A 13,958-nucleotide genomic window follows, 5' to 3' on the forward strand; every position below is an offset into this window, starting at 1 on the left:
CTTTAGCAGGTTAAGCTGCATAAACGTAATAAAGCCTTACATTAGCCTCACAGCAACACGTGCTAGTAGCACTAGCATGCTAGCTAGCTAGAAAAAGGGGCCTCTGTGGTTCAGGACAGCCTGTTCTAAAGAAAGAGTAGGATGGAGAACGTTAAAGCGCACACCGTTTTATCGGTTAATAGGAACCTCCGTTAAAGTACAGTAGTAGGAATAAAATCCAATAAAATAATAGCTGATTATTAACGGGCGCTAAGCCCCGCCCCCAGGTGGGAACGTCACTGGGCGTTCCATCATTAGCACACCTGTGTCAACCAGGACATGCTAACGTTAAGGTAAGTGTTGTTAATCAAATTAGCTGTGCTGTTGATATCTTATTAATAAATGTGAATTTATGAGCATAAATTCTACTTATGTAGAATATCTATGACCGGTAATCTGCCTTTATTTAAAGGTTTTTATTGTCCGTCAGCACAACTTTATTATTCTTATTCCTGTGGCATCTCGTACCTTCAGAGGCAGTTTTCAGAGAAAGGAGGGTGGTTCTGAGCGGACGCTTTCATCGACAAGCTCCTCCAGGAATCTGACAGAATGATTTCATTTTCGCTGGCTGGAGTCAAACCGCCCTTTCAACAGCCATTCAATTTTGGGAATGTGCTCTTTGTCCCCCAGAGCTCACATATTGCATTTCTCTGACAGACAAAGTCATGCATTGCAATGTATTAAGACACATTTGTCAGGTCGCCATGATGTAAATGCAGGTAAGGTCTTAGACGTTTCACAGATTTTCCCTTGACCTACTACCCCTGTAAAAAGCCTTTTCCACCATCGTTATAGTCTTATCAAATCCATATGTTATTACTTAGGCTTCAGTCTAGTAGTAACTGGAAAGAATTCAATCGTGGAGAGATTAAATCAGCTTCAGTCACTCAAAACTCAATGATATTCATCTCATTCAAAGGTAAACAGGTGAATATGTAACTAACCATGAACTGCAGCTGCTGAGGGGGAGGAAGAGTTTAAAGGTTAGATCGTCTATTTCTTATTGCACATTTGTCTTTAAGTGTTTCTGGTTCTGTTTCTCAGAGATTCTGAGCCGTCATCGTGTTCAGGCACCGCCGGTGCTGCTCCACCACACGGCCCCTGCGCTGTGACTTCATAGCCACATGTATAAATGGAGTTGGCACAAAGAAAACATCTACAAGGTTTGTACATAAACACGTAGTTATTTCAACAGGATTTCCAAAAGCTTGTGCTTGTTATAATGCAGTTTAATGTGCTGTGACTCACATCACCCGTCGGTTCTGTCTGGGCCACGTGACTCGTTCAGACCTATAACATAAAACCTAGTGGTGAAAGCGTTTAGCTCTCTGTGCTTGCGTTTACAGTATATCAAGTAAAACTGAAGTGCAGCATCAGGCGCATCCATCGCTGCTGCTGTGTCCTATTGATCATGGTGGTCTGCAGCGTCTTGGTTCTGCTTCTACTGTCTCGAGCAGTGTTTTTAGTGGGTTGATCGTGAACTGTGCCATTGTGCATCACAGACCTGGTTCTGCTTGGTGACGCATAAATAGTCAACTTAACAACAATGATGTTTGATGCGTTGCTCCGTGACCACGTATGGCTGATGCCATCATGACAACTTAACAAACTGAGGACCACAGCTGCATCTATGTGTCATTATTCCTCATTTACATTTCTCTACCCCGAGAAGTTCCCATCTGGACACGGGTACGTTTTCCAAAATAGAAGCGTAAATGTAGCCGTGCACCACCCAAAACCAGCAGCCAGACTGTCGTCTTTTCCCAGATTTGACAGATTTCGTCCCCTGGCTTGATGTGGCTCCTGCCCCTGGGGAGCGCGTCTCCTCCTGACAACATATTTGGTGATGGTATTGAGATAGGATGGTTTGTAGGACATGTGGCTTTCAGCTGCAGTAACATGAGCACCAACAACAGGCGACGGACACCAATCATCTCAGCTGTGGTCTTCCAGTGTACAAGCATAAAAACTTCAGAACTGGTTTTAGATTTTAAAACTGTGTTATGGAGAACAAGCCAACATGGTCTCCCAGGAGTAATGCAGAGAACTCCACTCGGGCAACAGGATACGATTGTGAATGAGTGGAGGCTTTGGAGCAGCAGATGCGGTTTCACTGGTTTAGAGCATCATAACTTACATGTCGCCTCTGTCTCCACTGGCGTATGACCAGGATTCCCCTCGTTAACCTCCGTTTTAAGTCCCTCAGGAAGGAATTCACTGACATACGCATCTGAACAAATGATAAGAGTATCAGCTTCTGCCCCGAAAGAAATCCTGCTTATGGTGAATGTCAGCTGGGAAACAAAGACCACTTTGGGAAATGACCTGGACACACAGCAGGAAATCTTCTTGGGACAGATTAAAGAATTTCTTTCAGGTTCCATGTTGTTGTGCTGGATCAACTCCCATTCTCCCTGAGATGTCAAAGGTCACAGATTAAACCTGCAAGGAGACGACTGCTCATCATTGCACCTCCACAGCCCTCCGGGTGCACATTCACTAACTGATGGATGTCAGCCTGGGGTCACTCTGCAGGCTGCCTAATAATGTATGTCTGCTAGCTACCTACCTGTGGAGATGAAAGGGCTCTTGTGGGGGATGCTCCCAGACCAACCACTGAGGACAACAGCTCCTGAACTGCCCCTGCTCACCTGAGAGATGTGAACAGGGCATTTAACTCATTCCAACCAGATGAAATACTGCGCAGGGCATTTACCCATCAGACACATGCACCATGTATATTACTCTCATTCACGGCGCAGCTCGTACCTGTGGAGAAGCTTTGAAAACAGTTGCGGCCCTGGATGAGCTCCCGCAGAGAGAAGAAGCCACGAGTCGCTCCGTGTTGTTACTGCAGCTGCAGTCAGACGTTTCCTGGACGTCCTGTACGTGCTGTGGAAAAACCGCTTCCAGCCTGAAATCCATGGCCTTTACCAATCTGCAGAGGAATGTGAGTGACGCATTGAGATCACAACATTAGCAGCATACCTGAAACAACTGGAAAAGCAATAAAAGAGAGGGACACCAAAAGGTGCAAGTGCAATGGAGGCTTGGTCACGTGATGAGCACCATGGAACGAAAGGACACTGTGCATTTGTTGTTTTATTTTCCTACAGGGCAACTGGACCCTGTATCAGAACCAAACATATTCATGACGCCGCCTCATTCGCCAGGTTCAAGAGCTGGTGCTCAGCCACTAGTGGCCCAGCGCGGTCTGTCCTGTATCAGTCCTGTTCGCAGCCCAAACTCTGACCTTGAAGCGGTTTCCACACTGTGAGGAAAACCTAATCCTGCTGCAGGCCTAATGCTCACGGAGGCCGCTGTGCGGCACAGTGACACAAATGAGCCTTTGTGTGGCTGTGTGGGTCTTACATCATCTCTAGATTCCAGTTTCTGGATCGACTGCTGGAGGATTGGATGGAAGATCCCTGTGGTACACTTGACCCTGAACTGCACTCACAGGAGCTTATATGTTCCCATGCAAGGTTTCCAGGTTCCGTCTGCATTTTAGTGGAACTCTCACCTCCGCTCTGCTTTGGATCAGCTGCTGAGGGGAGCTGAGTGCTGCCCGGTGGGCGGCTTCTGTGGCTGCTCCATCTCACTCTGCTTTCCTAATGCATTCTTTCTAATTAGAAGTGGGGTCTCTCACGTGGGAAGTTTGTTTACCCACCCTGTCCAGAAACACAGGATAGTTGTTATAAGACGAGGCTCCCTCTGACTGAGGAAGTTCCCCTGAGGTCACCTTTCATGGCTTAAAAAGTGATTCTCCTCACGTGAGTCCTGCTCAGCCAAATACATTACCACAAACAATCAGTGGAAACAGTTATGAGTTGCTCATCGCTCATCCAGCAGACGTTGTACATGATCTAACTTGACACTGAAGGCTCATTATGTGAATTATTTTCCCTGAGCAAAAGGTACAAAACAAGTCTGTGTTGAAAACTAAATCTGTTACAACTTGTTGATACGCTCACTGTGACATTAATGACTCGTCAAGTCCAAATCCACTGGAAAAGTGCTCGCATGCATTTAGTAGAATTTATATCCTCTGCTTGACTTAGGTTCAGCCTATAACTGTGACAAAGTCTCTGTTTCTATGTGAGGAGATGTTCAGACATTAATAAAGTAAGGCTCGACCTCCAGCCGGCTAAAGGGACTGCGAGAGCTGCTGACCTTTGACCCCTGACATCTGGCATCAGAACCTGCAGAACAGAGCTGAAGAACCGCAATAAGTCAAAGTTATAACCACGTCAAGGCTACGGTGCAGAACGGACAGTTCACTTGTTATAGCCATCGGCAGCTGAAGGTTGTCACAAAGTTAAATCAGAGTTAAAACCAGGGAGGGATGTGAAAAAGCAAAGCCCCGCTTCCATGTGATTTAGTGGAACTGCACAGGGACCAGTTACAAATACTGGGAGATCCCGCTCCAAAGGAAAGGGCGTCACCTAGTGGCGTCAGAATCCAAATCAGATGAACTGAAGTGGTGACAAACCCTGAACCTTTTCACATATTTATTCTGCACTTTATTTTTTCATTTTATATTATGAGGTAAATAATTGCATTGATATATAAAGTACATAAAGTGCTTTTTCAAATACAGACACATTTGCCCTAATTGAATAGAAAAGATAAAAACAGAAGTGGATGTAAAAGTCCCACTGAGGCAGAAAATGCAGTTCCAGTTTGTTTGGGCCACAGTGTTACAGTAAAGGGTGCAGTCGGTGTGTTGACCTCTCCTCAGTGCCTCAGTATCAGCTGATTGGCAGCCTAGTGTAGCACCAGGCCAGGAGCTAAACGTCTTACATCTGTGTCTGGTTAATGATCACTTTTCCATCGGCTTCAATGACTTCCTTGTGAGCCTGGTGGGTGTCCTGTTCTATGGGCGGCGTGGGGTTCTTGTGTTCATGGTACTCCACGATGGGGTAGGTGACGGCACTGAGCAGCAGAACAGCCAGGACGATGTACAGTTTATACTCCAGGCACAAGAAGGTGCTGTAGGCGAAGGCGATGACGAAGCCCAGGGACTCCCACATGCGGTAGTTGGCAAAGGCTGCTTCTTTGTCCCGGGGGAAGAGGACGCCATAAAGAGCTGTTGCAGCAAACACAAACAGAGTTCATGGGTTTTAGTTCAATAGTGACAGTGGATGCCTTAACTAGGCCTGTTGTTTTACCATTGGTCTGAGTTTGCCAGATGGCGTCGGCCATTCCCCACAGAGCGGGGAACACGAAGAAGACGGGCAGCTGGTCCGGATGAGGCCTCCAGAACCGCAAAGCGATGATGCAGGAGACGTTGATCAGCGCACCTGAAGACAGGACAGTGAATCAAACCATTGCCAGCACCGCATCCAGTCTGCGTGCCTACAGGAGATCATACCAAAGAAGAAGAGAGCAGCTCTGCCCGTGTAACGAGCAAGTCTCCCGAAGATGAACGAACAAACAGAGTTGGATGCTCCGAAGCACATCATCACGAATCCAATGTAGTGGATCCCTAAAGCACAGGTCACGTAATTCTGCAAGGAAACAGCACAAATGTAACACATTCAGCTACTGCCCCCTGGTGGCCAGGCTCTGCATTGGCTCAGCCTCAGGGCCTCGCAGGCAGCTTCCTACCTTTGTGTATTCTCCAGACAGGAAGCTCTGCTCAAAACCGCTGTACATGGTGAGAGGGATGAGGGTCACCAGACGCCAGTCCTTCAGCAGCCGGAACGTGGCCAGGAACGTGTTGCATAACGGCTCCCGGTTCCCACGGAAGTGACTGGTCTGCTCCTGGTCGATGTTGTCCAGAAACACCGCCACGATGAGGATGGCGAGCAGGCCCACACCTGCCACGTGGCACAGCACACGTCCCACAGTGATGCATGTTAACGACCTACAACCAGAACCTTCCATAAACTAGCCCCCAAACTGCATTTTTATGTCACGATATAAGATAAGATTTAATGATCCACAAGGAGGGAATTCCAACAAAGTAGATCTACAATAAAAGATAAGGACCAATAAAAAGACAGTCCCACAATAAACTCATCGCTCAGACGCAGAAAACGCTGGTTTTACCAATGTAGCTGCCGACCAGCGTCCACTCCAGCTGCTGCTCAGGTCTGGTGGTGCCGTTGGCGTTGGAGGTGACGTTGAGGCCGCAGTCAGCTGCTCCACACGTCCTCAGCTGCTCCTCTGGGATGTCAGCTGTGAGAAACCATCACACAATTAACATTACTATCCATTTTACCATCTTACAAGAAATGTAGCGCAGCAAGTCATCAAATGAGCTGATAAGACACTAAAGCAACGCTCTTCCTGATTGAGCCTGACATTGACCCCATAAAGCAGCAGATACTGGTTGGACCTTGGCCGCTGGCAGCTGAGTGTGGGTTTATCTGTGCAACATGGGTCTGAGTCTGAGCCTCGCGAGAGTTAAGTTCAAGTTGAGCATCTCGTTCCTCGTTGCTTGTCTGACTGTCTTCTTACCTATTTTGGTGTCCTGTCCGAAGATGAGCGACGACATGAGGTTTCCCCACACGGCCGACGACTGAAAGATGAAGAAGAAGATGCCGAAGTACTGGTTGATGACGTCGGAGCCCTTCTTGCCGTCCCTGGCCGCCTGTATGTTCCCAACAATGGTCAGGTATGTGCACTTTGCTGACCACAGGGGAGAGCCACCCAGCCCCAGGATCACCGAGGTGGGGATGAGGGTGTACCTGGGGGAGACAGGAGTCAGTCTGTGCTGCAGCTGTGAACACACGTTCTACATGAGCAGGACGTTACCATCCTGGGAAGAAGTTCCCGATGGAGTAGGAGACGTAGCAGGCCATGCCCACCACGATGGTCCATTTACAGCCCAGGTTTTTGATCATGATGGGAGGAAGAAACATGGAGGAGATGATGATGGAGGCGTAGATGACGCTCAGGGAGGCCACACCCATCCCCTCCTCTGCGTTCAGACTGCTCTGCTCACAGAACAGACACAGGGTGTGGGTTAAAGCTTCAATATGAATCCAAACAGATGAATTATACTTGAAAACATTCTAAAACTAATAAAAGTACATTTGGCTTCTACAAGTTTCAGTTGCGTCTTTTTTAAAGCAGCTCATAGTTACTATTATTAAAGATTTATAAAGATTTACTGTAACATTTGCTGAACAACTGCACAACATAACACAACCTGTAGAGTGTTTACATTTACATCACCTCAGTGTTAGTGTTAATGTGCTGCTTTTAATAATGACCTATTCTATATTAATTGGTTAAATCATTAATGTTTTCTTACACTTGATCTGAATCCATTTGTGAAAGCAGCCCTGTAAAAAGTCATGTTTGCATCTAACGTAACCGCTGCCTTTGGAATTGTTGCATTGCTGCATATACAAGGCGTGTTTTCCTCCTTTAACACAGTAAATGAGACTTTGCACCAACCTGTAGACTCTGCAGGCCTCCATAAGCCGTGAACAGAGAGAGGAACCCGATGGACACCACCAACACGTTCTTGAAGTTTCGGCTGATCATGGCTGCTCCCTTCAGATCCACTGTTGTGAAATACAGGAGGAAAGACCTGCTGTTACTGTGGGTTTACTCAAAATGACTACAACTGTGATAAAGGCGTAGCTGGAAATAGTTTGAGCAAAGTCCAGCCCTGTGACGCACACGCACACACACACACACACACACACACACACACACACACACACACACACACACACACACACACACACACACACACACACACACACACACACAGCTGGACACCCCCTCACCCTCTTGAGTCTTACCATACGGTGTCACCCAGCTGCTCGGGGCCCTCCTCTTCCTCGTCCTCGTCGTCCCCCTCCTCCGCCTCCTCATCCTCCTCCTCCTTCTGACTCATTGGCCTGTTTCTGCTCTTTAACCTGAGGCTCATCCATCATTGGGAGGTCATACATACAATAGCTGCACCGACACCCAGAACAGGTTGTTTATGTTACTGGAGCGTCTGTTCTTTAACAGTGACACTTGTTGGAGAAATAGGCCTGAACTGTCTGAAGTCACATCCGACCCGTGTTGAACTTTAAGCAGATCTGCTTTGTAATGCATGACATAATGTCCCTAAGGACCTAACAGCTGCAAATCTTTGTCTGCAGCTGACCTAAATAATGCACTAGGGCTGTACATCGTTCAGGAATTCTGGTGACCTGTTGGAAGGATGAATCTTTATGGCCATTAATCAGATACTTTGAGATAAGGCCCAGCGTTCCTGCTGGGTAACAGATCTGTTACTGTGACAGAGCTGGTGACGAGTGGACTGCTCACCTTTAAAGGTTAAACACACACAGAATTCATTTAGGACTGAGCCTCTTAAACTTAGTCTTAGTTTAAGACTCTTAGTCTTAAACCAAGTTGTTCTCTTCTGTTTATCAGATGATAGGATTCTTGGTTAGACAGATGTTTGGTTGTGAAGGGTCATAAAATGAGATTAATGACCTTCAGAGCAGCTGAAGAGTTCACTGATCCACAGACAGCTTCTTCAAAGTGTTTTGTGTTTTATGTCATTTGAGTCCCAACAATCCTGGTTTAGACTCTAATGAAGGTGTTTGTAGTGTAGTGATGACAGGTTCTCCATTTCTGAATCTCAGTGACACATAGAAGCATCACAAAACTTCCATCCATTCATTCTCAGAACCGTTTGGAAAAAGTTTAAAGATACAGTATTTAACCCAATTTAGTACAAGTGGACTGGATGAGGTACAGTATGTAGAGGGTTGGATTCTAGCTGGAAGGTCTTAACAGAACTATGACAGAGGCTCTGGGCTCTCTCAGATCAGCTGGTTCTGGAGTCTCTTACGGGTCATAATGACGACTGCACCTTTCAGAGCAGCTACATTGTTTTCAAGCTATCAATGACAGTGACCTTTTTCTGTCTTCCTTTTGAGAGTTATCACACGTGGAGTCAGACGTGCTGTCACAGACACAGTAACTCTGAGAAACGCATGTAGAAGCATGTGAGTTTGGTCTGGATGACAAGTAAAGTGGTAAAGTCGTAACTGATCACGTTCACCAACTCTATAAAAACCACATTGGTTCCACGCAGAGCGAGCAGACGTTTATAGACGTCTCCACCCTGTTGTTGGGTTTTATCAGTTTTGATAAAACAGCTGAGCTCTTCATTTATAAACAGTGACTGTAACTGTTTGCTCATCCTCCTCTGATATGATTCAGTTTGGACGCTCTGGCCCAACACACACATATTGTACAGTACTGGAATCAGTCCTGTCTCCTTCCTCTTCACCCTGTACACCTCACACTTCAGGTCCAACTCAGAGTCCTGTCATCTCCAGAACTTCTCTGGTGACTCTGCTATTGTAGGAGGTATCCAGGGTGGTGATGTCACAGAGTATCACGGAGTGGTGGACAGCTTTGTGGACATGTGGACAGAACCACTTTCAACTGAACATCAGTAAAACTAAGGAGCTGGTGATGGAGTTTAGGAAATCTGTGAGTGCTGTCACCGCTCTCACTATTTAAAATGAAGAGGTGGAGGTGGTAAAAGAGTACAAATACCTGGGAGTGAACAATAAACTGGACTAGAAAAAGGACTCCTCAGCTGTGAACCAGAAGGATGTTCTTCCTGAGGAGGCTCAGGTCCTTTAACGTAGCATGAATGTAGCAGACAGTAACAGACTGGACAAAGTGATCAGGAGGGCTGGTTCTGTTCTGAGGTGGAGCTGGACCCCTACATGCTGTAGCTGAGAGGAGGATGCTGGTCCAACTCCTCTCTATAGACAACACCTCCACCCCCACACAGTGTGTGGCTGGACAGAGGAGCACCTTCAGCCACAGCTGATCAGTATTAGGTTCTCCACAGAACGCCACTGGAGAACCTTCCTACCGGTGCCATCAGCCTGTACAACTGCTCCTTCTCTGTAAGGGTTGACCTTCAATCTTGTAATAGTTAGCTAGTAATTTTGATGTGAATGTGTGTGTGTGTGTGTGTGTGTGTATCTGTGACCTTTTTATTTTTAATTCCCCATACTTCCTTGTGTGTACCTGTAACTGTGATGATGAACAGACAGAAACGTTCATTCAGATTAAATCATTGTTTCTGCTCTTTCAGTCTCAGTTCTGAACTGATCTCTGTAACAGTAAACATCCTAACGTCTGTGTTAGAGGTGATTCTAGGATTCTTACCTGTGACGTGAAGCATCAGAACCAGAACTAAAGACGCTTGAATCCATCTGAGTTCAACCATCCTGCTTCTCGTCTCTTCTTCAACGTCTGACAGACTCAGTGAAGTCGTTTCCTCTCATTGACCAGTTGAGGTGTCGCTTCCTCTAAATGACTTCATCAAATAATGTTTTTTTGTTCTCTCAACTAATTTTCTTAAAGATGTAACGTTTTAACTCCAGGAAAGAATCAAACACTTCAACACGTGATGGTGACGATAGGAAACAAACAACAAAACGTTTATTTACTGTTTATCAGAAAACAGAGAGGATCGATGGAGTTTGACATCACATCAACTGTGTGGTGGGAGAGAAGCTAAATCTGGTCTGTTACTGGTCTGAGATCAGTTCTCATTATAGCTACAAACACATGTTTGCGTGTGAGCTGAGTGGAAACGTTTAACAAAGAAGCTGATATCATCACATAAAACGGACGTGTGGTTAACACCTGAATGTTTAACTTCACGTCTTTAAGAAACGGAAGACGTTACATTTAAAGGAAGCGACACCTCAACTGGTCAATGAGAGGAAACGACTTCACTGAGTCTGTCAGACGTTGAAGAAGAGACAAGAAGCAGGATGGTGGAACTCAGATGGATTCAAGCGTCTTTAGTTCTGGTTCTGATGCTTCACGTCACAGGTAAGAATCCTAGAATCACCTCTAACACAGACGTTAGGATGTTTACTGTTACAGAGATCAGTTCAGAACTGAGACTGAAAGAGCAGAAACAACGATTTGATCTGAATGAACATTTCTGTCTGTTCATCATCATCATCATCATCATCATCATCATCGTCATCAGGACAGTATCTACACGTCACTGTCGGACAAAGAGATGACGTCACTTTAACCTGTGGAAACGGGTTAAAACATCTGGATCAGTGTGATGGAATCACCTGGACGTTCAGTGGTTCAGAACGTTCAGCATCAGTTACATTGTTTGAACATGGGAAGATTCATGAAGCAGCCAAATCTAAATCAAACAGACTGAGGCTCACAGAGAAATGTTCTCTGGTCATAAAGCAGGTCTTAGTTCAGGATGTGGGTCAATACGTCTGCGAACAGTTTGATGCATCAGGACGAGGTCTAGGAGGAGACTCTGTGTTTCTCTCTGTTGTTTCCAGTGAGTATTTTACCTTTATCGTCATGTTTGTGCTGATGGATCAGTGTCTGTGTTCATTATGATGATGAATGACTGCTGTCACAGCAGCGTCCATCAGACCTGCTCCAACCTGCAGCTTCCTGTTGGTTCTGCTCCAGCAGTGAATGAAGCTCAGGTTGAACTGGGCTCTAACGTTGGACTACAAACACATGAAGACTCAGACTATGGAGGTGACATCACATTCATTCCTCTCTGTCTTTGTCTTAACAGTAACTGGACAGTTTTACCGCTTCACTGTGAGACCTGGAGACGACGTCACTTTACCCTGTGGGAACATGATCTATGATCAGCATCAATGTGACAAAACTGATTGGCTGTTTGTTGGATTAGGACGTTCACCAGCAGTTTCACTGTTTGAATATGGAAAGATTAAAGGAGCAGCTGCATTTAAACCAGTCAGACTGAGAGTTACAGAGAAATGTTCTCTGGTTGTAGAGAAGGTCACACATCAGCATGAAGGTCTTTACGTCTGCAGACAGTTTGATGGATCAGAACAAATAGGTGGAGATGCTCACGTTGACTTGTCTGTTGTTTCCAGTGAGTATTTACATCAATGAACTGAACCGTTCTAATAATTCTGAACCAGTGAAGTTCATTTCACTCTTGTCTTTGTGTCTCAATCATCGTCTCCAGACTCTGAACATCAGAACACAGATGAGGTGACTTTAAGCTGCTCTGTGCAGAGATATGGTTCATGCAGACACACAGTGAAGTGGCTGAAAACTAACACACAGTCACAGAGTGACTGTTCTGCTACTGTGACGTTCACCACATCTCAGCTTCAGACGCTTTCAGACTCACTGACGTGTGAAGTGACCGATGATGACGGGAGGAAGCAGACGTTTCCCTTCAGACGATCAGCGACTGCTACTGAACCAACACCTTCAGAACCCTCAGACGTGGTCTCCTCCACCAGCGCTACTAAACCACCACCACCAACAACAACAACACCAACCACCGAGCCTCCACCTCCAGAACCCTCAGACGTGGTCTCCTCCACCAGCAGACGTGACCCAACCAAACCACAGGGTACTGACCATCTCACTGGTCACACGCTTTGTTGCTTAGTGTCACTGTTGACTTGGCTTCATGTCGCTGTTGTTGTTCAGGCGACACAACAGGAACCAAAGCATCAGCAGAGACAACCAGCACCGACCCAGACCCTCACACAGGTTCTGTATCACATTTACTTCTGTCAGTGGCTTTTCAGAGCTTTGAGCTGTTTGTGTTTCGTTGCATCAGGTCTTAGTGTAGTTTAGTCAGAGGCATCTGCTGACTCATCAGAACCAGCACAGACCTGCAGAACCGAGGCTCAGCTCCTCAGTCCATGTGTCCAGAGACCAGCTGCAGGTCATGAGGTCGGACTGAACCACAGTCGCCTGCAGTGAGACGCTGCCGAGCAGCTTCTGTCACATCGGGGACAGACGGCACCAGAACCAGGATTTGTTCTGGCTCCTGAACACTGGAGCTGGAACAGAACATTTGAACACGTGCTTCATTGTTTGCAGGTTTCCCTCATGTGCTGAGGTCCATCATGGTGTCTGTGGCTTTAGCAGCGCTGATCATTTCTGTTGTTACCGTCAACATGTGGACGAGAACTAAAGGTCAGAACATTCACAGGAACATTTGTGCTGTTATTGGTTCTACTGACGCTGAACTGGACCCGATTTGTCTTTGTCTCATCAGGGAACAAGAAGCAGATGGAAGAAATCTGTGTAAGTTTAAGGTCTACGACCAGTTACAGAGTCCATGACCTGGTCTGACTTCTGACCAACAAATGACACATTATCAAATAAAAGAATGAATCAGTGAAGAAATGAAATCAGGCTGATCTGAGTCTGAATGAAGCCGACAACAGTTCAGTTCAACCACAGACTGAAGCTCAGCTTGTTGTTTTCCAGGTGTGTGATGACGATGAAGTGAACTATGAGAACGACGGAGTCTCGTCTGCTTCAGTCTGACGTTTTTTTTTTGCCTCTGTTTATTTCTTCTTACTATTATTATTATAGTCGCTCTAAAGGCTGAAACTTTTACCTAAATACATTGCAACAGAAGTTTTCACAAAATGTTAAACGGTTATAAAGAATAAAACAAGACACAGTTGACATCTTTTCTGCTTTGTCTCTATTAACATAATCTGTAATAAGATCTTCCACCACTTTCAGTCTTTTACCATCATTTGTTAATATTATTTCTCACAAAGAAACTGACTCCTCAAAAAACCTGGTGTCAGAAATGTTATAAAAACCCCTGAGAGGCACACACTGTCAGAGAGCGCGTGATGCAGGACCCACGTGCACAGCCAGAGGCTTGAGTGTCCGTTTAATAGACAGCCATTTAGTGCGCAGCAGACAAAATCAGCATAATACAGGCAAGAATACAAACAGGGAGCAGACAATGACGGGAAAGGATGATAACGACAAGGGGTTCCTACATGAGCGGATAATGAGAACGAAACATGAGATTCAGGTGACTTCATGCGACGATCTGGCAGAGAACGAATAATGGTAATATACGACCTAATGAGCGATTGACGGCAGCTGTGGGATCACGTGACCAGAGACGC

General features: G+C 45.9%; 2 protein-coding genes and 1 long non-coding RNA gene across 6 annotated transcripts; 2 read left to right on the forward strand and 1 right to left on the reverse strand.

Moving 5' to 3' along the window:
* Positions 1 to 191: 191 nt before the first annotated feature.
* Positions 192 to 6,930, forward strand: LOC121202015 (uncharacterized). Of its 4 annotated transcripts, XR_008693878.1 has the most exons (5): positions 213 to 332; positions 514 to 758; positions 1,084 to 1,202; positions 6,528 to 6,661; positions 6,794 to 6,930. It is a non-coding gene; the product is annotated as an uncharacterized LOC121202015 (long non-coding RNA). The 4 variants fall into 4 exon arrangements; XR_005897327.2 differs by lacking the exon at positions 514 to 758 and having other exon boundaries at positions 192 to 332; XR_008693876.1 differs by lacking the exon at positions 514 to 758 and having other exon boundaries at positions 192 to 332; positions 6,791 to 6,920.
* Positions 4,418 to 10,148, reverse strand: LOC114849529 (protein unc-93 homolog A-like). Its single transcript, XM_029141099.3, has 9 exons — positions 7,803 to 10,148; positions 7,450 to 7,559; positions 6,802 to 6,983; positions 6,505 to 6,734; positions 6,094 to 6,222; positions 5,650 to 5,861; positions 5,414 to 5,549; positions 5,211 to 5,342; positions 4,418 to 5,128 (listed from the first exon to the last, which is right to left on the reverse strand). The coding sequence occupies exons 1-9, from the start codon at positions 7,873 to 7,875 to the stop codon at positions 4,839 to 4,841; spliced, it is 1,494 nt and encodes a 497-aa protein (XP_028996932.1). The 5' UTR covers positions 7,876 to 10,148; the 3' UTR covers positions 4,418 to 4,838.
* Positions 10,149 to 11,667: 1,519 nt separating this feature from the next.
* Positions 11,668 to 13,497, forward strand: LOC121202014 (mucin-2-like). Its single transcript, XM_055506644.1, has 6 exons — positions 11,668 to 11,929; positions 12,026 to 12,421; positions 12,502 to 12,564; positions 12,901 to 12,996; positions 13,079 to 13,107; positions 13,294 to 13,497. The coding sequence occupies exons 1-6, from the start codon at positions 11,668 to 11,670 to the stop codon at positions 13,351 to 13,353; spliced, it is 906 nt and encodes a 301-aa protein (XP_055362619.1). The 3' UTR covers positions 13,354 to 13,497.
* The last annotated feature ends 461 nt before the right edge of the window (positions 13,498 to 13,958 follow it).

Source organism: Betta splendens, chromosome 24 (genome assembly GCF_900634795.4).
Source record: "Betta splendens chromosome 24, fBetSpl5.4, whole genome shotgun sequence".
NCBI classification, from domain to species: Eukaryota; Metazoa; Chordata; class Actinopteri; order Anabantiformes; family Osphronemidae; genus Betta; species Betta splendens.

What these genes read in the sequence shown, in the direction of transcription:
- LOC114849529 (XM_029141099.3), bottom strand. Translation starts at nt 7,875, where the DNA reads ATGAGGAGGCGGAGGAGGGGGACGACGAGGACGAGGAAGAGGAGGGCC. An exon ending in GAGGCCTGCAGAGTCTACAG is followed by an intron (nt 6,984 to 7,449) that starts GTTGGTGCAAAG and finishes TTCTGTGAGCAG; the next exon opens with AGCAGTCTGAACGCAGAGGA. An exon ending in CGGACAGGACACCAAAATAG is followed by an intron (nt 6,223 to 6,504) that starts GTAAGAAGACAG and finishes GGTTTCTCACAG; the next exon opens with CTGACATCCCAGAGGAGCAG.
- LOC121202014 (XM_055506644.1), top strand. Translation starts at nt 11,668, where the DNA reads ATGATCTATGATCAGCATCAATGTGACAAAACTGATTGGCTGTTTGTT. An exon ending in TGACCCAACCAAACCACAGG is followed by an intron (nt 12,422 to 12,501) that starts GTACTGACCATC and finishes GTTGTTGTTCAG; the next exon opens with GCGACACAACAGGAACCAAA. An exon ending in CGACCCAGACCCTCACACAG is followed by an intron (nt 12,565 to 12,900) that starts GTTCTGTATCAC and finishes CATTGTTTGCAG; the next exon opens with GTTTCCCTCATGTGCTGAGG.